Source organism: Leucopleurus acutus (genome assembly GCF_964270905.1).
Source record: "Leucopleurus acutus genome assembly, chromosome: 21".
In the NCBI taxonomy this organism is placed as follows: domain Eukaryota; kingdom Metazoa; phylum Chordata; class Mammalia; order Artiodactyla; family Delphinidae; genus Leucopleurus; species Leucopleurus acutus.
The window spans coordinates 34067298-34093053 of NC_139163.1; the positions used below are offsets into that span (position 1 = coordinate 34067298).

Consider the following 25756-nt stretch of genomic DNA (forward strand, 5'->3'; position numbering starts at 1 on the left):
GCCAGCGCGCGTGCTCGCCTACCTGCACCGGCTCAAGAAGCAGCGTCTAGCCTGCTCTGGCTGTGGCAGCAGAAGTCCAGGACACAAGGCACGTGACAAAGAAAGTCTGACAACAAAAGCGTGGACTTAAAGCTACTTCTCTAAAGAGTAGAATGCCCCTTTCCAGAAACGCATCACAAGTAAACCCCCAAGCAGAGCCACTCCCTTTGGTGGGACCCACCCACTGCCCTCTCTCTTGCCTCCGAGGTCCCTCCGAGACCACAGTGGAAACCGCAAACCCAGAGTCGTGGGCGTCAGTGATGGGAAGTGTGAGGCTCCGAGTGCCGGCAGGCCCTGACCCCGGTGGCCAGCAGCGTCAGGGTGAGGACCCAATTGCATCATTTGAAAAACTCAAGGAAGAGAGGGTTTGGGGTTAATGGACTGTTCTCAGCATTATTGGAATAACATACTAAGCCCTGGGTAATTTATGAGAAAAGCCAGGGTCTCCCAGAAAAAAAGCAATGCGTAGTATTCGCTGCAGAAAAGATAGCTCTTCTCAAATCTGAATAAATACCGTAGCTTTCACCTCTTTATGTTTCATCTTCAGGTATTTCAGAAATCTGAACTAACACTACGCAGGCACATAGGAGAACCGCAGAGAATAATTTGGACAAAGTGCTCTGATGCCTCGTTGTAGATGAAGCTTTGATGCTGAACGGAGGTGACTCCCGGGGCTCGTGGCTCAGGCCCTGCTGGTTCCTCCCAAGGTCAGGGCTTCCCCGTGCCCTCCCCTGCAGAGGCTGGAGATAGCCAAGCCAGGCATTTACAAGCCAGGCATTTACAACTGGCCTCCCGTTTACATTTCAGGGGGCAGGAAAAAGTGGGCTTCAGGCCAGACTAGTCTTCTGTTTGCATTTCCTGAGACAGGAGATAGACAGGTTCTAGGTTAGACATTTAAAATCAGCCTCCTGTTTGCTCTCTGCAATAGAAGTGACAACAGAAACAGTGTAAATAGCCAGACTCTGTCTCCTGTGGATGCCTGAAGATAACAGCCGTGGCAGGAACAGAGAGGGGCTAAACTTTGTGTGGGTAAAGATCAAGAGGTCACATATGTCCCACCCTTGGGGCAAGGGAGACGCTGCACATGTGCAGAAAGCCTCCTTGGGGGTCAAAAAGGAGGGGGCACTACTCCATAATGGGTGATGCTAAGGCCGTCCCATAGGCCTCTGGGCTGGAATCCATCTTGGAAAAAAGTTGCGCACACATGTGTTAGGGAGGGTCCTAGGGCAGGGCAGGTGCGGAGAAAGAAACCAGATAATTTGGCCAGAGGTAAACAGAGACCCAGAAGAACTGCCCTGTATAAGTGACTTCACCGCCTCTTTACTGCACTCCTCATTAGGGAGGATGCCCACACCCGTTCTCTCCGGGTGTGCATCTCTGCCTTGTTTCTGTCTTAACTAAACAAACTGTTTCCCTGTGTGCTCTCCCACTTGCTGTGCTGTGTCTCTAATAATAAACTTTGTACCTGTTTTTACAGTTTTTGCCTCTGTGAGAAATGCATTTTTCACTGCGGGCAAGAGCCAGGGGTGTGGTGGCTTGGATTCCTGGTTTTCATCCAGGCTCCCCAGGTTCAATTTCTGGGCAGGGAACTAAGATCTCCCTTCACGCCACCACTCCCTGCTGCCTCTGCAAGATCACTGCCACGCACAGGCACCGACGTCCTCCTGCTTCCGACCACAGCCTCTTCCACTCCATGAGGTAGCCGAATCATAGATGTAAGTGAGGCAGGGTGAATACATTTGGGTGACTTTGAAAAGTCACACAAATCAGTAATTTGTGCTTAAGACAGAAGCTTGAAAAATCCCTTTGTGAGAGATGGGTAGAATTTTGATGGCCCCCCAATTAAGAAACCTCCACTCCTCAGCAAAATAGCTGAAGGACAGATTATCGCTTATGGATGCCAGTTTCCAGGTTAATTAAGGTTTTAGCCTGAAAAAAATCTAGGGAGGCTTCTGTGAGACTTTCTCAATGCAACCCATCCAGGTATATACACTCAGCCCTGGAGGACTGTGCTGATGGAGCCTGGATGGCACACTGCTGGTATGATGGAGAAGAACAAACCTGACTCCATATTGGACCTATTCCTTTAGCTCTAACCTTTGAGCTCTGTGGCCTGTGCTTAGTCATGCAGGCTCTGCACCTTTGTAAAAAAGAATGCTGCCTATATCCTGAAATATACAGGGTAGCCCATTCTCAAGGCCTGACCTTTAAAGGTACAATGCTTTCCACTCATATAGAGATAAAAAGTTGCAGAACAGAGAATAACCTTTGTCTTGTTGTGACCTGACCTATGTGAACGTCATGACCTATGTGGACAGCTGCAAGAACAAAGGATTCTGACACCAAGAAGCACACCAGCTCCCCTTTCAGTGTAAAAGAAGCCTGAATTCTAGCTCGGGTAAGATGGTTCTTTGGGACACTAGTCCACCATCTTCTCAGTCTGCTGGCTTTCTGAATAAAGTTACTCTTCTCTGCCCCAACACCTCATCTCTCAATGTATCGGCCTGTCATGCCCTGAGCAGTATGAGCTTGGACTCGGTAACACTGGGAAGACAAAGACGCAGGACTCCTCCTGGACAATCATCTCTAGGGAACTTAAGTTCCAGAGAATAACTGCCTCCACAGAAATGGACAGGATTTACCCCCAATGGAGGATGAAAATTTGGAGGGTGTAGCAAATATGGAAAGGATCAAAATAGTTGCAGTATGAACTGTGTTGGTAGCCCATGGATGTTAAAAGGATTTGCTTTTTAAGTAGCTTAAAATGTAAAGTTTTAAACAAATGTAAAGCATTTGGAGGGCACGTTCGATCATATGCCACGACAGCAAAGACATCCACAAGAAATAAATCAGGTGGAAGTATTTCATCAACAGTCTAAGCATTTCCAATTTCGGATAAGGAAGCATAAATTACATTTCAGAGGAATAACGATCAGCTGTTGATGCATAAAGCAGGCATGTGAATTATCTAACAACAACAGAAGTAACTAGAAAATTCCTAAATCAGAAATCTGTTTATACATTTACTTCTATCCTTTTCCCACCTTCCCACTCCTAGTTCCTGCTGGCTCCTAAGCTCCTGACACTGTTGCATATTTAACAGGAGTAGGAAAATGGACGGAATGAAGAAATAGGTCTGTGGGTTTCTGGATGGACCTTCAGACTTCAGTTTTATTTATTCCTTGGCCCTTTTCTCCAAGAAGTGGTACGATTAATTACATATCTACCCACATTGAAGACTCACAGCAGGAAACAGAATGAGTGAAATGACTTTGCTCAGAGGGGTGTTAAGTCTGGCCAGGAAGGCTCCCCAACACTTATCACCAACTGCACAAACGGTCCAGACCAAAAGGCGCTCTAATAGGGTGGCCACACGCAAGAATGAAATGGATAAAAACAAGGATATATTCGAGGGTCAAGACAGTCCTGAACTCAACACAAGCATGTGAGGAGATAAGCAGTGAGGAACAGAGAAGAAAACAATCCCTCTTAAGGAAACAAAACCAAATAGACTTAACAACTACACTACTCAGAAAATTATAAATCTAGAAAAGAGAAGACACGCTTCAGTGACCCTAGGACTCACTGCCATCTCACCACATCCTCCCTCCTAACCCCACGCTCAACCCTAACTGCTTGTTATGCTGAACTTTCCACACAGCTTTATTCCCTGTTTGTGGGGTGGCTATCCACTGGTCCTTCCAAATTACTGTTGCCTTCTGGGGTGACCTCCAGGGCTCTAGGCTTTTAAAGGATAGGCCCTAAGTAAATACTTGAGGAAACAGTGTAGGATGGTTTGGGCAGTAATTAAGATCTATTTTGTTGAAGTGCTGCCTCTTCCTCGTATGTGATGCTGCTACTCAAGACAATACTTTGTGGTGGGGTGAGGGTGATGAGGAACAGAAAGGCAGGGAGGACAGGAGGGGTGAACTTCCAATAGGAAGCTGATCGGTTCTGCTTACAACAGAAACACTGCACCAGGCCCTAAGCACTTCACGCATGTCAGCTGACTTACTTAAAAAACAATGCCGTGGTGTAGATACTATACCCATTTACAGAGGAGAAAACACACCTGAAACCCAGTGATCCATCTTGGAGTCTGGTACTAAGCCTGCACCATGCTACCTTTCTGAGCTAGGAGCTAAGAAAACGCTGTGCTGCTTTGGGGCATTAAATTTTTTAAAATCAGTTTGAGATATCATTTACATGCAATAAAATTCACCAATTTTAAGTGTGTCATAGATCAATTCTGACAAACGCATACATTTGGGTACCTACTGCCACAATCATAATAAGATTGCACTTCTGTTACTCCAAACCCTGTGGCCTTGGAGCATTTGTATGTCAAATAACTGCTTCTTGGAATCCCACCTGGAAGTGAGCAAAACAGTGTCCAGACAAAAGCGTGCTTTTCCCTTATTCTCAGAGGCAAGGATGGGGCAAGACATAGCTGAATGAGGTCTCTTTGACACTCCCATTTCACCACTGACTGTGAGACTGAGTGACCTCGTTCATTTATCAGAGAAGCAAATCTCTGCGGTATTACTATTCACTGATTTAAACTTCACAGGTTAATAAAAAGCACCACATGGGTGTTCTCACTTGTCCTAGTGCAGATACACTGTGGCTTTGAAGTCAAATAGATCTGGGTGGGAATGCTGCCTCTGCCACCACAGGTAGGGAAAGAACCTACCATCTTAGTTCCTGGGTTCTTCTTCTATGGAGTGGGAAAGTTACCTTCTTCAAGAGTGCAGTGCAATGCTTGGCCCACGTTAGCCCTCGAAATATTACAGCTCCAACAGAAAACTCTGACAGTAGAATTAATAAGAGTTCAACAGTGTTACTGGACTCAAGATCAATATATAAAAACATAACTTCTTTAAACCACCAACAACCAATGACATACTTTAAAAAATCTCTTTCAAAATAGAAACAAAAAATATAAGTACATACAACTAAAGTCTGGTTTGCTTTCTTTAAAGTGCATGTCATGTATGGGGAATTTATTTAATGATTTAAAAAGAAATATAAGGAGACATTTACCATGTTCACGGGTGGAAAGATATGATAACATAAAGATGGCAATTCCCTCTCCAAATTAATCTACAAATTCAATGCAATTCCATTAAAAATCCCAACGAGAGTTTTAAAACTTGACATTACCAATCAGTGGAGAAAGGAAGGACTATTTAAGGAATGATGTTGGGACAACTGGCCACCCGTATGAAAAAAGATAAATCAAGCCTCTATACCACATATCATATATAAAAATAAATTACAGGGTGGAGTCAAGATGGAGGTGTGGGAAGACGCAGACTTTGCATCTCCCCACAACTAGGGTACCTGCCCCAATGCCCAAGGAGACGAGAGGAACCCCCAAGCGAACCGGTACGATGTGGAGGGACTGAGAGGGCAAGAGAAATGGAGGCTGGACATGACCGGTGCCCCTGAGGGGTGACTGAGAGGGGGCAGGGGTTCCCACACGTAGGGGGACCCTCAGGGGCTCAGATCGGGGGGATGCGAGCCCAGCGTTTCCCCTGCCCAGTTAGCCGGGGAAGTCTGCCTGGCTCTCAGGCCAGGTCCTACGCCTTCAGAGGTGCCCCCCGGGCTGGGTTGGTGCTGGGGACATAGAAGGGAGGCGGGGAGAGAACAGGAGAGGCAGGCGGGAGGGGCCCTCCAGGACCAGAGGAGTGGGAGAGGATCACAGGGCGTTTTCTCTGCCCACTGGGGCCTGGGGAGCCTGCTAAGCTCCCAAGCCGATCTCGCACCCTCTAAAGCCCACTCCAGACCACGTGGGTCCTGGGGACATAGGAGGGAGGCTGGGGAGATCAGGAGAGGCAGGTGGGAGGGGCCCTCCAGGATGTGAGGAGCAGGAGAGGAGGGTGTTTGCACCCCCACTCGAGCCCAGGAGGCCTGCTAGGCTCCCAGGTGGGGTCCCCCACCCGCTGAAAGCAGGGGTGGGGGGCATTCCTGGGTCCCTTATGTTCCATTGAGCCTAAGCCCCACCTGCCCCACCCCCCTACCCCCCACCTTTTCCAGCCCTGTGGGTCCTGAGCATAGGCCCCGCCCACTGCCCAAACCTCACCCTTGCTTAGGCACCACCCTCCACAACCAAGGCCTTTTCCACCTTTTTTTTTTCCTCCTCCTCTTTTTCACTATTGTGGTTCTGTTTTACCTTCTGGTTGTTGTTTCATCTACATTTTAATTTTTATATTTTTTCTAACATAGCTGTTAGTTTCCTAGTCTAATTTTATTTTTTACATTATTTTGTTTTGCCACCCAGTGAGGCTTGCAGGATCTTGGTTCATGAGCTGGGGGTTGGGTTGAAGCTCCTGGGGTGGGAGCTCCGAGTCCGAACCACTGGACTAACAGAGAACCTCAGACCCCAGGGAATATTCATCGGAGTGAGGTCTTTCAGAGATCCTCATCTTAGCACCAAGACCCAACTCTACCAAACAGCCTACAAACTGCAGTGTTGGAAGCCTCAGGTCAAACAACCAGTAAGACAGGAACACAATCCCAGTCATAAAACAAAGGGAAAAAAGATGAGATGCAAAAAAATATGTCACAGATGAAGGAGCAAGGTAAAAACCTACAAGACCAAAAAAATGAAGAGGAAATAGGCAATCTACCTGAAAAAGAATTCAGAGTAATGATAATAAAGGTGATCCAGAATCTCGGAAATAGAATGGAGGCATGGATTGAGAAAATACAAGAAATGTTTAACAAAGATCTAGAAGAACTAAAGAACAAACAAACAGAGATGAGCAATACAATAAGTGAAATGAAAAATACACTAGAAGGAATCAATAACAGAATTACTGAGGCAGAAGAACAAATAAGTGAGCTGGAAGACAAAATGGTGGAAATATCTGCTGAGGAGAAGAATAAAGAAAAAAGAATGAAAATAATTGAAAACAATCTCAGAGACCTCTGGGACAACACTAAACGCACTACAGAGGTCAAATTACAGGGGTCCCAGAAGAAGAAGAGAAAAAGAAAGGGTCTGAGAAAATATTTGAAGAGATTATAGTTGAAAACTTCCCTAACATGGGAAAGGAAATAGTCACCCAAGTCCAGGAAGCACAGAGAGTCCCATATAGGATAAACCCTAGATGACACACACCAAGACACATATTAATCAAACTAACAAAAATTAAATTCAAAGAAAAAATATTAAAAGCAGCAAGGGAAAAACAAAAAATAACATTTAAAGGAATCCCTATAAGGTTATCAGCTGATATTTCAGTAGAAACTCTGCAGGCCGGAAGGCAGTGGCAGGATATACCTAAAATGATGAACGAGAAAAACCTACAACCAAGATTACTCTACCTGGCAAGGATCTCATTCAGATTCGATGGAGAAATCAAAAGCTTTTCAGACAAGCAAAAGCTAAGACAGTTCAGCACCACCAAACTAACAACAAATACTAAAGAAACTTCTCTAGGCGGGAAACACAAGAGAAGAAAAAGACCCACAAACCCAAAACAATTAAGAAAATGGTAATAGGAACATACATATCAATAATAACCTTAAATGTAAATGGACTAAATGCCCCAACCAAAAGACACAGACTGGCTGAATGGATACAAAAACAAGCCCATATATATGCTGTCTACAAGAGACCCACTTCAGACCTAGGGCCACATACAGACTGAAAGTGAAGGGATGGAAAAAGATAATCCATGCAAATGAAAATCAAAAGAAAGCTGAAGTAGCAATACTCGTATCAGATAAAATAGACTTGAAAATAAAGACTGTTACAAGACATAAGGAAGGACACTACATAATGATCAAGGGATTAATCCAAGAAGAAGATGTAACAACTATAAATGCTTATGTACCCAACTTAGGAGCACCTCAATACATAAGGCAAATGCTAACAACCATGAAAGGGGAAATCAACAGTAACACAATAATAGTAGGGGACTTTAACACCCCACTTACACCAATGGACAGATCCTCCAAACAGAAAATAAATAAGGAAACAGAAGCTTTAATGACACAATAGACCAGATAGATTTAATTGATATTTATAGAACATTCCACCCAAAAGTGGCAGAATATACTTCCTTCTCAAGTGCACACAGACTATTCTCCAGGATAGATCACATCCTGGGTCACAAATCAAGCCTCAGTAAATTTAAGAAAATTGAAATCGTATCAAGCATCTTTTCTAACCACAGTGCCTATGAGATTGGAAATCAATTACAGGGAAAAAATGGTAAAAACCACAAATACATGGAGGCTAAACACTGTGCTACTAAATAACCAAGAGATCACTGAAGAAATCGAACAAATAAAAAAAATACATAGGGCTTCCCTGGTGGCACTGTGGTTGAGAGTCTGCCTGCTAATGCAGGGGACACAGGTTCAAGCCCTGGTCTGGGAAGATCCCACATGCCGTGGAGCACCTAGGTCTGTGAGCCACAACTACTGAGCCTGCACGTCTGGAGCCTGTGCTCCGCAACAAGACAGGCCGTGATAGTGAGAGGCCCGAGCACCACAATGAAGAGTGGTCCCCGCTTGCCACAACTAGAGAAAGCCCTCACATAGAAACGAAGACCCAATGCAGCCAAAATAAATTAATTAATTAATAATTTTTAAAAAAGAGTAGCTATTATCATCACTGAAGGGAAGTAAAAACTTTAAAAAAAAATACATAGAAACAAATGACAACAAAAACACAATGACCCAAAACCTATGGGATGCAGCAAAAACAGTTCTAAGAGAGAAGTTATATCAATTCAATCTCACCTCAAGAAACAAGAAAAATCTCAAATAAACAATCTAACCCTACACCTAAAGCAAGTACAGAAAGAAGAACAAAGAAAACCCAAAGTCGGTAGAAGGAAAGAAATCATAAAGATCAGAGCAGAAATAAATGAAATAGAAATGAAGAAAACAATAGCAAAGATCAATAAAACTAAAAGCTGGTTCTTTGAGAAGATAAACAAGATTGATAAACCCTTAGCCAGACTCATCAAGAAAAAAAGGGAGAGGACTGAAATCAATTAAATTAGAAATGAAAAGGGAGAAATCACAACTGACACCACAGAAATAAAAAGGATTATAAGAGACTACTACAAACAACTATATGCCAATAAAATGGACAAACATGAAGAAATGGACAAATTCTTGGAAAGGTACATTTTCCAAGATGGAACAAGGAAGAATTAGAAAATATAAACAGACCTATTCCAAGTAATGAAATTGAAGCTGTAATTAAAAATCTTCCAACAAACAAAATTCCAGGACCAGATGGCTTCACAGGCAAATTCTATCAAACACTTAGAGAAGAGCTAACACTGATCCTTCTCAAACTCTTCCAAAAATTTCCAGAGGGAGAAACACTCCCAAATCCATTCTATGAAGCCATCATCACCCTGATACCAAAACCAGAAAAAGACATCACAAAAAAAGAAAATTATAGACCAATATCACTGATGAACATAGAAGCAAAAATCCTGAACAAAATAGTAGCAAACAGAGTCCAACAACATATTAAAAGGATCATACACCATGATCAAGTGGGATTTATCCCAAGGATGCAAGGATTCTGCAATATATGCAAATCAATCAATGTGATCCACCATATCAACAAGTTAAGGAATAAAAACCATATGATCATTTCAATAGATACAGAAAAAGCTTTTGACAAAATTCAACAACCATTTATGATAAAAACTCTACAGAAAATGGGCATAAGGGAACCTATTTCAACATAATAAAAGCCATATATGACAAACCCACAGCAAACATCATACTCAATAGTGAAAAACTGAAAGCATTTCCACTAAGATCAGGAACAAGAGAAGGATGTTCACTCTCGCCATTCTTATTCAACATAGTTTTGGAAGTCCTAGCCATGGCAATCAGAGAAGAAAAAGAAATAAAAGGAATCCAAATTGGAAAAGAAGAAGTAAAACTCTCACCGTTTGCCGATGACATGATACTATACATAGAAAGTACTAAAGATGCAACCAGAAAACTACTAGAACGAATCAATGAATTTGGTAAGGTTTCAGGATACAAAATTAATGCACAGAAATCGCTGGTATTCCTATACACTAACAACAAAAAATCAGAAAGAGAAATTATGGAAACAATCCCATTTACCATCATAACAAAGAGAAGAAAATACCTAGCAGTAAACCTAACTAAGGAGGCAAAAGACTGTACTCAGAAAACTATAAAACACTGATGAAAGAAATCAAAGATGACATAAACAGATGGAGAAATACACCATGTTCTTGGATTGGAAGAATCGATATTGTGAAAATTATTATACTACCCAAAGCAATCCCTATCAAACTACCAATGGCATTCTTCATACAATTAGAACAAAAAATTTTACAATTCGTAGGGAAACACAAAAGACCCCACATAGCCAAAGCAACCTTGAGAAAGAAAAATGGAGCTGGAGGAATCAGGCCCCCTGACTTCAAACTATACTACAAAGCTACAGTAATCAAGACAGTATGGTACTGGCACAAAAACAGAAATATAGCTCAATGGTATAGGATAGAGAGCCCAGAGATAAACCCATGCACATATGGGCACCTAATTTATGACAAAGGAGGCAAGAATATACAACGGAGAAAATACAGCCTCTTCAATAAGTGGTGTTGGGAAAACTGGACAGCTACATGTAAAAGAATGAAATTAGAACACTCCCTAACACCATACACAAAAATAAACTCTAAATGGATTAAAGACTTAAATGTAAGGCCAGACACTATCAAACTCTTAGAGGAAAACATAGGAAAAACACTCTTTGACATAAACCACAGAAAGATCTTTTTTGACCCACCTCCTAGAGAAATGGAAATAAAAACAAAATTCAACAAATAGGACCTAATGAAACTTAAAAGCTTTTGCACAGCAAAGGAAACCATAATCAAGATGAAAAGACAACCCTCAGAATGGGAGAAAAATTTGCAAATTAAACAATGGACAAAGGATTAATCTCCAGAATATATAAACAGCTCATGGAGCTCAATATCAAAAAAACAAACAATTCAATTAAAAAATGGGCAGAAGACCTAAATAGACATTTCACCAAAGAAGACATACAGATGGCCAAGAGGCACATGAAAAGACACTCAACATCACTAATTATTAGAGAAATGCAAATCAAAAGTACAAAGAGGTATCACCTCACACCGGTCAGAATGGCCATCCTCAAAAAATCTACAAACAGGGCTTCCCTGGTGGGGCAGTGGTTGAGAGTCCGCCTGCCGATGCAGGGGACACAGGTTCGTGCCCCAGTCTGGGAGGATCCCACATGCCGTGGAGCGGCTGGGCCCGTGAGCCATGGCCGCTGAGCCTGCGCGTCCGGAGCCTGTGCTCTGCAACGGGAGGGGCCACAACAGTGACAGGCCCGCGTACAGCAAAAAAAAAAGAAGTTAAAAAATCTACAAACAATAAATGCTAGAGAGGGTGTGGAGAAAAGGGAACCCTCTTGCACTGTTGGCGGGAAGGTAAATTGGTACAGCCACTATGGAGAACAGTATGGACGTTCCTTAAAAAACTAAAAATAGAACTACCATATGACCCAGCAATCCCACTACTGGACATATACCCTGAGAAAACCATCATTCAAAAAGAGACATGCACCACAATGTTCATTGCAGCACTATTTACAATAGCCAGGACATGGAAGCAACCTAAATGTCCATCGACAGATGAATGGATAAAGAAGATGTAGCACATATATTCAATGGAATATTACTCAGCCATAAAAAGAAACAAAATTGAGTTATTTGTAGTGAGGTGGATGGACCTAGAGTCTGTCCTACAGAGTGAAGTAAGTCAGAAAGAGAAAAACAAATACCGTATGCTAACACATATATATGGACCCTAAAAAAAAAAAAAAATGGTTCTGAAGAACCTAGGGGCAGGACAGGAATAAAGACTCAGATGTAGAGAATGCACTTGAGGACATAGGGAGGGGGAAGGGTAAGCTGTGACAAAGTGAGAGAGTGGCATGGACATATATCCACTACCAAATGTAAAATAGATAGCTAGTGGGAGGCAGCAGCATAGCACCGGGAGGTCAGCTCGTGCTTTGTGACCACATAGAGGGGTGGGATAGGGAGGGTGGGTGGGAGACACAAGAGGGAGGGGATATGGGTATATATGTATAAGTATAGCTGATTCACTTTGTTATACAGCAGCAACTAACAACAACGTAAAGCAATTATACTCCAATAAAGATGTTAAAAAAATAGTACATTAAAAAAAAATCATGGTGAATAATATTTGATTTTTTTAACCAATAAAGAAGTCAATATAAGGCTTTTCATGGAAATTAATGTAAGAATTGGAAAAATAAATTCTTTATAAACTAATAAAAAAAAGGCTAACTGGACAACAAATCAATGCTAATTAAATTAAGGTGGTTCCTCTGCAGGCTGTTAGATTAACAAAGAAGTCTGGCAATACCACGTATGTCAAGTATATAGGAAGAAAAACTCTCAAGTATAGCTGGTGGGAGTATAACTTTGTATAATCACTTTGGAATGCATTTGGCAATATTTAATATAATTAAAGATGCACATACCCTACCTCCCAGCATTTCCACTTCTAGATGTATACCCTGAAGAAATTATCATGAATGTCTACAATGAGACATGTTCAGGGTGTATACCACATCATTTTCTGCAATAGCAATAAAATGTACCAAATGTAGGAGAAGGGATGAATGAATAATGATATGTGTGTGTAATAAAATATATATCATCGTTAAACACAAATAAAGCATTATGTGTTTTATAGTGTGTGTATTATAAATATTTAAATAACATATATCATATAACACTGCACTACAGGTAAATGAATAAGCCAGTCTACATTTATAAACAAAGAAAAACCCAGATAACATAATGTTGAGAGAAAACACATGTTGCAGAAGAATGTCTATAACATGATACCCATGTAAATGTTAAACACAATATTCTGTTTTATAGAAACATATATATACCTATGTTTTATATTTTTAAAATATATTTTATAGAAATACACAGGTATGCATATATATAATAAGAGTATAAAAATATGGATGGAAAGGACAGCTTCAGAAGAGTGGTTCACCCATTGGGAAGGAGAGAATGAAATAGAATCAAAAAGGGAATAAAAAAGAAGCCTTAATTCTCTCTGTCAGGATTTATTTCTTAATAAAAGCCGATGTGAAGTAAATATGGTTTTTAACATTCACTGTATCTGGAGAGTAGCTATAACATGTTCATCACTGGCAATAGATATATTTCCCTCTGTACTGTTTTTGTTTAAAATATTTCATAATTAGAAAAATCATGTTTAGGGACCTCCCTGGTGGTCCAGTGGTTAAGAATCTGCCTGCCAATGCAGGGGACACGGGTTTGATCCCTGGTCTGGGAAGACCCCACATGCCACAGGGCAACTAAGCCCATGTGCCACAACTACTGAGTCTGCACTCTAGAGCCGTGAGCAGCAACTACTGAGCCCATGAGCCACAACTACTGAAGCCTGCATGCCTAGAGCCCGTGCTCCACAACAAGACAAGCTGCTGCAATGAGAAGCCCGTGCACCACAACAGAGTAGCCCCCGCAACTAGAGAAAACTCACGTGCAGCAAGGAAGACACAGTACAGCCAAAAAAAAAAAAAGAAAGAAAAAGAAAGAAAGAAAGAAAAGAAAAATCATGTTTAAACGAGGAGAGAAAATCCTCCATAATGTGGGTGGGCCTCATCTAATCAGTTAAAAGCCTTCACAGGACAAAGACTGACCTTCCCTGAGCAAGAAAGAATCTGCCAGGGGGTGGACAGCCTCTGGATCTGAGCCACCAATCTGGCCATTCTCCCTCTGGCTGGCCTGCCCAGCAGGTTTCAGACCCACCAAGCCTGGGACAGAGACGGGGGGGTCTCTGCTCCTCTCTGCCACTGCGCTGAGTGGTGGCTGGCACTCCCTCAGGTTCTGTGCCTGGTCTTCCTCTCTTACCATCTTCCCAACTCACCCCTGGAAAGTCTCATCCCCTCCATGCTTTTAATTATGGGCTAACGATCCAATCTATTATCTCGGAGGGTTGACCCATTAATCTGATTGCCAAATGGATACTTTCACACAGCGGCCCCCCAAAACATTCAAACTCATCATATCCCAAACGAGCGCACTGTCTCCCTCCCCTAAGTCCCTGCATCCTCCTGGGTTCCTGTCTCACCAACAGCGTGCAGCTTCCACCCACCCCACAAGCCAAAGGCCCAGCAGCCCTCACTTCCCTGGTCTCCTCCTACCCAGCCCCATCCTTACCCAAAGCTAATTAAGAGAAAGGGGTGAAATAGAAACTTCTGTGGGGTGGAAGATTAGGTGGCCAAAACAGTAATTTAGGAAGGATGTTTAACGGAGTGCATGACAATGAATGGAATATGGCAAACCAATAAAGAAGAGCTTCCATGCCGCTATTTCAAAACAGGCTTCCTGATAAATAAACAATTATATTTCCAAAAGATAAGATGTGATCCATCTTCTCTTTGTGATAGAAATGTGAAATTTTGTCTTCTTAAAACTGAAGATAATGATTTACATTGACTACCTGGCTGTGTATTTATTTATTATTACCTTATTTTATTGTATCATATTATTTGCTTTGTTTATAACTATGATGTTTGTATAAATAAAAATAACTCAATAACAATTAATAAATTATATGTAAAACTCAAGAGTCTTATTTTTTAACCAAAGCTTCAACTAGATTTTTAGTCTGTGTCTTCCTAGCTTGTAGCAACTGTTTCAAACAGATCTGCCCATTGAAGTATCAGGATTTTTAATAACACCAACACTTTGAATTTCTCACTCCCTGCTGTTAAAAAAGCTACCACCCTTTCAATCAGGGATGACAGCATCTTCTGCCCAGTGACACAGAAGCTACAAAGTGGCTGATTTCCTCACTGTTTATCTTAAAAAGGAAAAATAAAACAGGCAATGTGGGGCAGCGGAGTTGACCATGACAGACGGGTCACTGACCATGTTCTTTCTATTCATCTTCTGATGCTGTCGTCACTCTTTCCCCCAGTGTCTTCAGAGCAGAATGGAAAGGAAGGACCTGGTCCCGGGAGGGCTGGGCTGGGGGGGCTCCTCTGGGGATGGACAATTACAAAACCTAAATCGCCAAAGAACATGCACTTTCCAGGAAAACTAGGCTGCTGTGCTGTACCTGTAAAGGCAGCTCTTTGGCAATGAGCCTACCGCAGATAACGTGGTTCTTTTTAGAGGAGTTTGCCATGCTGTGTGTTTGGGAGCTTGTTTTTGTGGCTTTATTTATGTGTGAGACGATCCTACTGAAAAGAGAGTAAGTAGCATTAAACATAACTCAAACCGAGATACCCGTTAGGACAAGTGTGTTCCATGAGAGGATGTGATCTCTGTCTTAAAGCTGTCGTTGGGACTTCCCTGACAGTCCAGTGGTTAACCCTCCGTGCTTCCACTGCAGGGGGCACGGGTTCAATCCCTGGTTGGGGAACTAAGATCCGGCGTGCCGCACCGTGCGACCAAAAAAAAAAAAAAGCTTTTGCTGTCCACGGGACCAGTGAGTCCAACCCAACCACAGACCTCGTGGAAGCCAATCGAGGCAGGAAGCCACCTCCTTCTCTTGAAGTTCAAGAAACGGAGAGGTCGGTGAGGCAGGCGCTGGGTAAACAGAGTCTTGGATGAGCCTAGCTTCGAGGGTCGAATGAAGACGTGCTTTACGAGCTGACCTCTGCTCAGCCCCCAACAGACCCACTTCGCAGCCTTAACCGCATGGGTCAACTTTTAAGTTCAAGATCACAAAGTCCCACCCCTTCCCTTAACAGATGAGGAAAGTGAGGCTCAGATAAACGGAATCACTGCGGAGAACGATGATCTGCTCAAGGTCACTCAGCCCGAGACCTTCCGGCCACCCACAGAGGCCACACCAGCCCCTCCCTGGGTGGGGGACGGATGACAGCGCTGCCATCTGGGGCCGTCCCAAGGGGCCTGCCTTCCCTCCGCCCTGAAGATAACTACTGGCCCCACACAAAAGGAGATCTTTGTTTTTTATTTTTCCATACTCCTAACAGAGAAGGATTTTTAGTTTTTATTTCAGAGGAAAAGGCTTTAGACAGTTGTGTTTCATTAAATCAATATTTGGTTTCTCTTGGTTATTTTAAATATCATCTTCCTCCAGACCAGAATATGAAAAAGTCATGTAATAGCAATAACCAGGAGAAAATAATTTTATATTTAGTGAAGATAAGGGATGGGGGTTTCTGCTGTGATATCACTGCATTTTTCTTTTTTCTTTTAACATCTTTATTGGAGTATAATTGCTTTACAATGTGGTGGTGCCCGTCCGGGGTGATGAATCACCCCCGTGCTGGGAGCCACCGTGGCGTGGGCCTCTGGTTCTGAGACTGCAGCTCCCTGAGAAAGCCGGGAAAAGCTGCTCTGTGAGAACAAGGTCAGAGCCTCTTCAGGGGCAGCTCAGGTGAAAGGCAGCCCTGACCCTGCGTGCCTGGAGGCCGAGCCGGCTCACCCACTACCAGGGGCGGGGCCGTGCACTCACCGTGGAACCATGGGGCGATGCTGTCCGAGGTGCCCAGGTAGCCAGCCCGCAGCGGGAGCTGCTCCTCCCGGAACCAGCGCACGATGTCCGCATGGGTCGAGTGGGACGCCGGCCTTGCCGCTGCCTGGTTTCTGACATTCATGAAGGGTTTCAAGTTAGATTCAACTTATTGGAAAATAATGCTTTCAAAAATCACACACACACGCAGGGAGTATAACATGTCTGAAGATCTGGCCTCGCAGCTGAGCTCACGGGGTGTGACCCTGCGCACGGCTGTCACACGGTTCCTTCAGGGCAGGGAATAGAAGGGAGCAGATCTGTCACCTGCCCTTCCAGTCCTGCAGGCTAGCCATGAGTTGCTGCTGTACCGACACACAGATTTTAATTCATTTTTAATATGAATGAGAAGCTCCATTAATTAAAATTTGACAAAATGAGCATTAAAAAGTGAAATACACCCCCAGCCATATTTTCCTGGAGAGCATGTACTTGCAAAAGGAGGAAACCAGATGCAATAGAATAAACTTTCTCCCTAACACTTTCATCATTCACTTTCCTCATCTTTCTGTTGCCACTAACCTCTCTGGCTTGCTTCCTTCTCTCCCATACTTTGAAGAGTTCTGCTAAAAGGCAGTCTCAGAAGTAAAAAGTAAAAGCAAGAGGAGTGTTTGAAGATAGGTTAAGAGAAAGATACAGGCAGCAGAATGGATCTGAAATAAATTCAGTGGCAGAACTTAAGTCAATTTCCACTATAAAAACTAATACTGCAGTGTAACAAATGTATTCCCAAGTTCCAGGCCCACAAATTCTGAGCAGAATTCAATGTAAAAACAACAAGTTTGGATGAGCTACCGGAATATCCTGCCATGTAAATTACGTTCTTTATGCTTTTTATGGTAACACATGCTACCAGGAGTTACATGTGACTTACATGTCAGATATATACACGTGATGTATATGCATGCACATACATACATAGCATTTTGGAGAAAACAGCTTATAATACTTGACTTTCCAAGGGAGCAGACACTGCACACACATGAGATTACATGTTAAGTTCTCCTCCCGGCCTTCAGATTAGGTTCTGTTCTTCGGGAAATCTTTGGAGGTAAAGCAGAAACTCCAAGGACAGCCTGTGTCTGTTTTTCCCTGGGCTGGCTCCTAGCTGACCTTGGTCATCACTGTTTGAAGTCCCAGCCCTGAAACCATCCGGTCTGGCCACCTCACAAAAAGCACTTCACGCAAGTGGCTTAAGTTGGAAAAAATGAGCTACTGGAGCTTAAAACATCGTCTTAAAACCCTCATTAAAAGGCACCTTCAGGGCTTCCCTGGTGGCGCAGTGGTTGAGAGTCCACCTGCCGATGCAGGGGATACGGGTTCGTGCCCTGGTCCAGGAAGAGCCCACATGCCGTGGAGCGGCTGGGCCCATGAGCCATGGCCGCTGAGCCTGCGCGTCCAGAGTCCGTGCTCCGCAACGGGAGAGGCCACAACAGTGAGAGGCCCGCGTACCGCAAAAAAAAAAAAAAAGGCACCTTCATTGCTGTCAGTCACATAAGCTGTGCTCTAAAAATACTGTGGGTGCGGGTGTATGACAAGCTGTATTCCACCCTTGGGGGAGCCTGGAGAGGCACATAGCCTGCGAGGACCTGAGGCCCGACACAGTGACAGGCTCGGGTGTGGGAGGCACCTGAGCAGGAGTTCACACTCCGTGCCCCAGGCACAACGTTGAGGGGCCTCTCTTGTTGTCATAAGGAAAAAATCGTTCCCCAAACTGTCACTCTGTAGAACATGGTCAGTTAGTGCTGGTCCCCAAGTTCCCAGATGGAACCTTTCAACTGAGTAAGTATAAATAATCATAGAAGAGGAAATGGTCCGCCTCCTGCTTCCTCTGAGGACAGAATCCCCATTAGGAAAAAGCCCTGAAGATAACTACTGACCCCACACGAAAGGAGATCTTTGTTTTTTATTTTTCCGTACTCCTAACAGAGAAGGATTTTTAGTTTTTATTTCAGAGGAAAAGGATTTAGACAGTTGTGTTTCATTAAATCAATATTTGGTTTCTCTTGGTCATTTTAAATATCATCTTCCTCCAGACCAGAATATGAAAAAATCATGTAATAGCAATAACCAGGAGAAAATAATTTTACATTTAGTGAAGATAAGGGATGGGGGTTTCTGCTGTGATATCACTGCATTTTTCTTTTTTCTTTTAACATCTTTATTGGAGTATAATTGCTTTACAATGTTGTTTTAGTTTCCGCTGTATAACAAAGTAAATCAGCCATATGTATACATGTATCCCCATATCCCCTCCCTCCTGAGTCTCCCTCCCACCCTCCCTATCCCACCCCTCTAGGTGGTCACAAAGCACCGAGCTGATCTCCCTGTGCTATGCTGCTGCTTCCCACTAGCTATCTATTTTACATTTGGTAGTGTATATATGTCCATGCCACTCTCGCACTTCGTCCCAGCTTACCCTTCCCCCTCCCCGTGTCCTTAAGTCCACTCTCTACATCTGCATCTTTATTCCTGTCCTGTCCATAGGTTCTTCAGAACCGTTTTTTTTTTTTTAGATTCTATATATGTGTGTTAGCATACAGTATTTGTTTTTCTCTTTCTTACTAACTTCACTCTGTATGACAGATTCTAGGTCCATCCACCTCACTACAAATAACTCAAATTTGTTTCTTTCTATGGCTGAGTAATATTCCATTGTATATATGTGCCACATCTTCTTTAGCCATTCATCTGTCGATGGACATTTAGGTTGCTTCCATGTCCTGGCTATTGTAAATAGTGCTGCAATGAACATTGTGGTACATGTCTCTTTTTGAATGATGGCTTTCTCAGGGTATATGTCCAGTAGTGGGATTGCTGGGTCATATGGTAGTTTTACTATTTGTTTTTTTAAAAAACCTCCATATGGTTTTCCATAGTGGCTGTATCAATTTACATTCCCACCAACAGTGCAAGAGGGTTCCCTTTTCTCCACACCCTCTCTAGCATTTACTATTTGTAGATTTTTTTTTTTTTTTTTTTTTGCGGTACGCAGGCCTCTCACTGTTGTGGCCCCTCCCGTTGCGGAGCACAGGCTCCGGACGCGCAGGCTCAGCGGCCATGGCTCACGGGCCCAGCCGCGCCGCGGCATGTGGGATCTTCCCGGACCGGGGCACGAACCCTGCATCGTGTCCCCTGCATCGGCAGGCGGACTCTCAACCACTGCACCACCAGGGAAGCCCATTTGCAGATTTTTTGATGATGGCCATTCTGACCGGTGTAAGGTGATACCTCTTTGCAGTTTTGATTTGCATTTCTCTAATGATTAGTGATATTGAGCATCCTTTCATGTGTTTGTTGGCAATCCATATATCTTCTTTGGAGAAATGTCTATTTAGGTCTTCTGCCCATTTTTGGATTGGGTTGTTTGATATTGAGCTGCATGAGCCTCTTGTATATTTTGGAGATTAATCCTCTGTCAGTTGCTTCGTTTGCAAATATTTTCTCCCATTCTGAGGGCTGTCTTTTCGTCTTGTTTATGGTTTCCTTTGCTGTGCAAAAGCTTTTAAGTTTCATTAGGTCCCATTTGTTTATTTTTGTTTTTATTTCCATTACTCTAGGAGGTGGGTCAAAAAGGATCTTGCTGTGATTTATATCATAGCATGTTCTGCCTATGTTTTCCTCTGAGAGTTTTATAGTGTCTGGCCTTACATTTAGGTCTTTAATCCATTTAGAGTTTATTTCTATGTATGGTGTTAGGGAGTGTTCTAATTTCATTCTAATTTCAACTGTAGCTGTCCAGTTTTCCCAGCACCACTTATTGAAAAGGCTATCTTTTCTCCATTGTATATTCTTGCTTCCTTTATCAAAGATAAGGTGACCATATGTGCGTGGGTTTATCTCTGGGCTTTCTAACCTGTTCCATTGATCTATATTTCTGTTTTTGTGCCAGTACCATACTGTCTTGATTAATGTAGCTTTGTAGTATAGTCTGAAGTCAGGAAGCCTGATTCCTCCAGCTCCATTTTCCTTTCTCAAGATTGCTTTAGCTATTTGAGGTCTTTTGTGTTTCTACACAAATTGTGCAATTTTTTGTTCTAGTTCTGTGAAAAATGCCATTGATAGTTTGATAGAGATTGCCTTGAATCTGTAGATTTCTTTGAGTAGTATAGTCATTTTCACAATGTTGATTCTTCCAAATCAAGAACATGGTATATCTCTCCATCTGTTTGTATCATCTTTAATTTCCTTCATCAGTGTCTTATAGTTTTCTGCATTCAGGTCTTTTGTCTCCTTAGGTAGGTTTATTCCTAGGTATTTTATGCTTTTTGTTGCAACGGTAAATGGGAGCGTTTCCTTAATTTCTCTTTCAGATGTTTCATCATTAGTGCATAGGAATGAAAGAGAGTTCTGTGCATTAATTTTGTATCCTGCTACTTTACCAAATTCATTGATTAGCTCTAGTAGTCTTCTGGTAGCATCTTTAGGATTCTCTATGTATAATATCACGTCATCTGCAAACAGTGACAGTTTTACTTCTTCTTTTCTGATTTGGGTTCCTTTTATTTCTTTTTCTTCTCTGATTGCTGTGGCTAAAGCTTCCAAAACTATGTTGAATAATAGTGGTGAGAGTTGGCAACTTTGTCTTGTTCCTGATCTTAGTGGAAATGGTTTCAGTTTTTCACCACTGAGAATGATGTTGGCTGTGGGTTTGCACTGTAGTTTTATTCAGGGATTTTCCAAAACAAATTGTTCTGCCTAATTCCCCCCACAGCCTAGGAGGCAAAGGGACCACCATGGCCAAATAAAGTCTTCATTTAAGAAAGAAACATTTCCAGCTGCTGCATAGCACAGGGAGATCAGCTCAATGCTTTGTGATGACCTAGAGGGGTGGGGTAGGGAGGGTGGGAGGGAGGCTCAAGAGGGAGGGGATATAGGAATGTATTTATACATATAGCTGATTCACTTTGTTGTACAGCAGAAACTAACACAACATTGTAAAGCAATTGTACTCCAATAAAGATATTAAAAAAAAAAAAGAAAAGAAACATTTCCAAATTCTCAATCTATGAGCTTGGCTGTATATCCCAGAATGAGAATTATCATCAAATCTTTAAGCCTGAGCAGAGGAAGTGTAGCTCTGCTCATGATGTGAAGCCCGGCAAGCCTGGGTTCCTACTGTGATGACCCCCCAGTTGTCCCCCCTCCGCTCACTGGCTGTCACCAGGTGGGGGTGAGCTGGGCTGGTGGCACAGGACCTCGCTGAGCATCTTCACGAAATTCCTGGCTGTGTTAATGGTAACCACAGCGGGGATTTTACAGATGAGGGGAGATGAAGGGCTGCCCAGGTGTCTCAGAATCACAGACTCAGAGGTGGAGCCGGATTGAATGGCACCAGTAGGCTCTCTCCCCGCAGCGGCCACGCAATTCATCTATTTTAATCAGCCATTTCACCGCTTATGCTTAAAGCCACCTGCATGGCTTCTTACCTGAGAGGTCTGCAGGGGTGTCCCGAAGGGCTCAGGAACTGAGGCTTGGGTGGAAGGGGGGGCCTCCGAGGCTTCTGGGGGCCGCCGAGGGGGCTCTGTGGCCCCTCGCCGCCTCTCCCCCTCTGGGACAGCCTCTTGTAGTCCTCCCGCGCCTGTTTTGCCAGGGAGCGCCTCCTCTCATCAGCTGCCTTGGATTTTCGCACTAGAAAAACAGTGGGGTTTGAGAAAGGCCCTCATGAGCCACGGAGATGTTTAGAAGAATCAGCACCTCAGACGGTGAACAGAACGGACTCTGGTAACAATGAACAGGCACCAGCAATGCCTAGCGTTAAAGACCCTAACGCAGGATGTAAGAATAAGCTTTACTGAGTGTATCTGTACTTCAGACATTATTGATCAGAATCTGTTATGTTTGATTTCACAGAAATGCCTTAAGTCTTCCATTACACTAAGATTTCACTGCATATAAGTGATTGGATCTGGTAAACATTTTCACTTCACAAAAATTGTCATTTTAATGGTGTGATTGTGATGGAATTCCCAACATTCTGCAAACACAGCTGCCCCTGTTCTCCTCCTGTTGCTTCAAGGGATGACCGGGCAGTTAGGGTATATTTGTCCAAGTCAGATGGAAGCTCTAATCCTGTTTCAAACCCAAATCCTCCCAGCATCCTCACACATGCTCTGCTCTGCCTTCATCTGCACTGGCCTCTCCCTAGGAGGACGATCTCTAGGAAGTGCTAACTCAGAATGGGGCAGGGTTGAGCCATAGGTGTGGAAGGGACGCTGACACATCCAGCCTGTCACACCTGTGTTCTTCTGATTACAAAGTTAAGATGTGTTCACTGTTGAAAACTGAGAAAAATACAGAAAAACGAGAAGAATTCCAATAAATAACCTTGAATCCTGCCTCTCCAAGAAAACTAATGTTAATATGTTAACCTGCCACTTCTTTTCCCTCATATACTTAGACATTTTTAAGTACGGATATTTTTCATACTATTTTATAATGATTTTTCTTCTCCAAGCTAAAAAGATATAAACACAGGGCTTCCCTGGTGGCGCAGTGGTTGGGAGTCCGCTTGCCAATGCAGGGGACACGGGTTCGTGCCCCGGTCCGGGAGGATCCCATATGCCGTGGAGCAGCTGGGCCTGTGAGCCATGGCCGCTGGGCCTGCGCATCTGGAGCCTGTGCTCCGCAGCGGGAGAGGCCGCAGCAGTGAGAGGCCCGCGTACCGCAAAAAAAATAAATAAATAAATAAATAAATAAAATAAAAAAATAAAAAGATATAAACACATTCCAAGGACTTTAAACACTCTTCCAAAACATTTTTTCATAGCTAAATACCATTTCATCATATACATACATCATAATTTTGATGGTACAAAGATGAATTGAGAACCTTTCTGCCATTCAATGTTTAGATGAGAACCTTTCTGCTATTCAATGTTTAGATGGCTCTGTAGCCTTTGAGTAATAGTTTAGTGTTAAAACATCTCTCAGGCTTCCGTGGTGGCGCAGTGGTTGAGAGTCCACCTGCCGATGCAGGGGACACGGGTTCGTGCCCCAGTCCGGGAAGATCCCACATGCCGCGGAGTGGCTGGACCCATGAGCCATGGCCGCTGAGGCTGCACGTCCGGAGCCTGTGCTCCGCAACGGGAGAGGCCACAACAGTGAGAGGCCCCTGTACCGCGAAAAAAAAAAAAAAAAATCTCTCAACAACCACTCTAACTGCTTCCTAGATGGATCATCTTATTCTGTGAACAAACTAGCTTAGTGTCACTGTTATGGAGGCCTCTGGGTACTCACAAGAGGCCTGCCATTCCGAATCTTCTTTCCAGCTCTTATAAATCTGCTTGGTTCTCTCTTCATCTATTTGTTTTACTTCTTCATCTTGTGTTTTCTTCACAGATTCTTTCTTCTGTTTAAAAAACCAAAAACAAATACTGGTGAGGGACTCTGGCAGTTTCCGGCAGTGAGGCAGGCACTAGGCATGGTATGGGCACAAAAATGGGCATATAGATGAATGGAAGAGAATAGAAAGCTCGAAAATGAAAACACAACCTTACAAAATCTATGGAAAGCAGCAAAAGCAGTTCTAAGAAGGAAGTTCATAGCACTACAGGCCTTCCTCAAGAAACAAGAAAAATCTCAAATAAATAACCTAACCTACCACTTAAAAGAATAGAAAAAGAAGGACAAACAAAATCCAAAGTCAACAGAAAGAAGGAAATAATAAAGATCAGAGAGCAGATAAATAAAATAGAGCTCAGAAGAAAAATAGAAAAGATCAACAAAACCAAGAGCTGGTTTTTTTGAAAAGATAAACAAAATTAACAAACCTCTAGCCAGGTTCACCAAGAAGAAAAGAGAGAGTACCCGGATAAACAAAATAAGAAATGAAAGAGGAGAAATAACAACTGATACCACAGAAATATAAAAAAATCATAAGAGAATACTATGAACAATTATATGCCAACAAGTTGGACAACCTAGAAGAAATGGACACATTTCTAGAAACATGCAGCCCACCAAAGCTGAGTCAGGAACAAACAGCTAATTTGAACAGACCGATCACTAGAAGTGAAAGAGAATCTGTAGCTAAAAAAAGAACTCACTGCAAACAAAAGTCCAGGACCAAATGGCTTCACTGGGGAATTCTACCAAACATACAAAGAAGAACTTACACTGATCCTTCTCAAACTCTTCGAAAAGACTGAGGAAGAGGGAACACTCCCAAATTCATTCTATGAAGCCACCATCACCCTGCTGCCAAAACCAAAGACACTACAAAAAAAGAAATTTACAGGCCAATATCTTTGATGAATATAGCTGCAAAACTCCTCAACAAAATATTTGCACACTGAATCCAACAACACATAAAAAGGATCCTATACCATGATCAAGTTTGATTCATTCCAGGGTCACAAGGATGGCCCAACATATGCAAATCAATCAATGTGATACACCACATCAACAAAAGAAAAGACAAAAAATCCATGATTATCTCAATAGATGCCGAAAAAGCACATGACAAAATTCAACATCCATTCACGACAGAAACTCTCATCAATATGGGTATAAAGGGAACATATCTCAACTTAATGAAGGCTAGTTACAACAAACCCACAGTCAACATCATAGTCAATGGTGAAAAGCTGAAAGACTTCCCAAAGGAACGAGACAAGGATGCCCACTCTTACCACTTCTATTCAACATAGTATTGGAAGTCCTAGCCACAGCCACCAGACAAGAAAAATAAATAAAATGTACCCAAGCTGGAAGGGAAGAGTAAAACTGCCACTATTTGCAGATAACATGATACTCTATATAGAGAACCCTAAAGTCATAACACAAAAACTACTAGAACTAATAAATGAATTCAGCAAGATAGCAGGATACAAGATTAATACACAGAAACCTGTTGCACTTCTTTACACTAACAATGAAATTTAAACATGATTTTAAAATCATGTCAAAACAAAAACAAAAACCTAGGAATAAACTTAACCAAGGAGGTAAAAGACCTATACATCGAGAACTATAAACATTTATAAAGGAAACTGAAAATGATTCAAAGGAATGGAAAAATATCCTATGTTCTTGGATTGGAAGAATAAATATTGTTAAAATGGCCATACTACCCAAAGCAATCTACAGATTTAATGTG

General features: G+C 42.7%; 1 protein-coding gene across 2 annotated transcripts in view; it reads right to left on the minus strand.

Annotated features, from left to right (window-relative positions):
* SH2D4A (SH2 domain containing 4A) overlaps window positions 1–25756 on the minus strand; it is a 75230-nt gene that overhangs the window by 7630 nt on the left and 41844 nt on the right. For both annotated transcript variants that reach the window (XM_082863895.1, XM_082863894.1), the window contains exons 6-8: window positions 23896–24007; window positions 22086–22287; window positions 16600–16730 (exon numbers count right to left, since the gene is read on the minus strand). In XM_082863895.1, the coding sequence (XP_082720021.1) occupies window positions 16600–16730; window positions 22086–22287; window positions 23896–24007 (445 nt within the window). The remainder of the gene's footprint in view (window positions 1–16599; window positions 16731–22085; window positions 22288–23895; window positions 24008–25756) is intronic.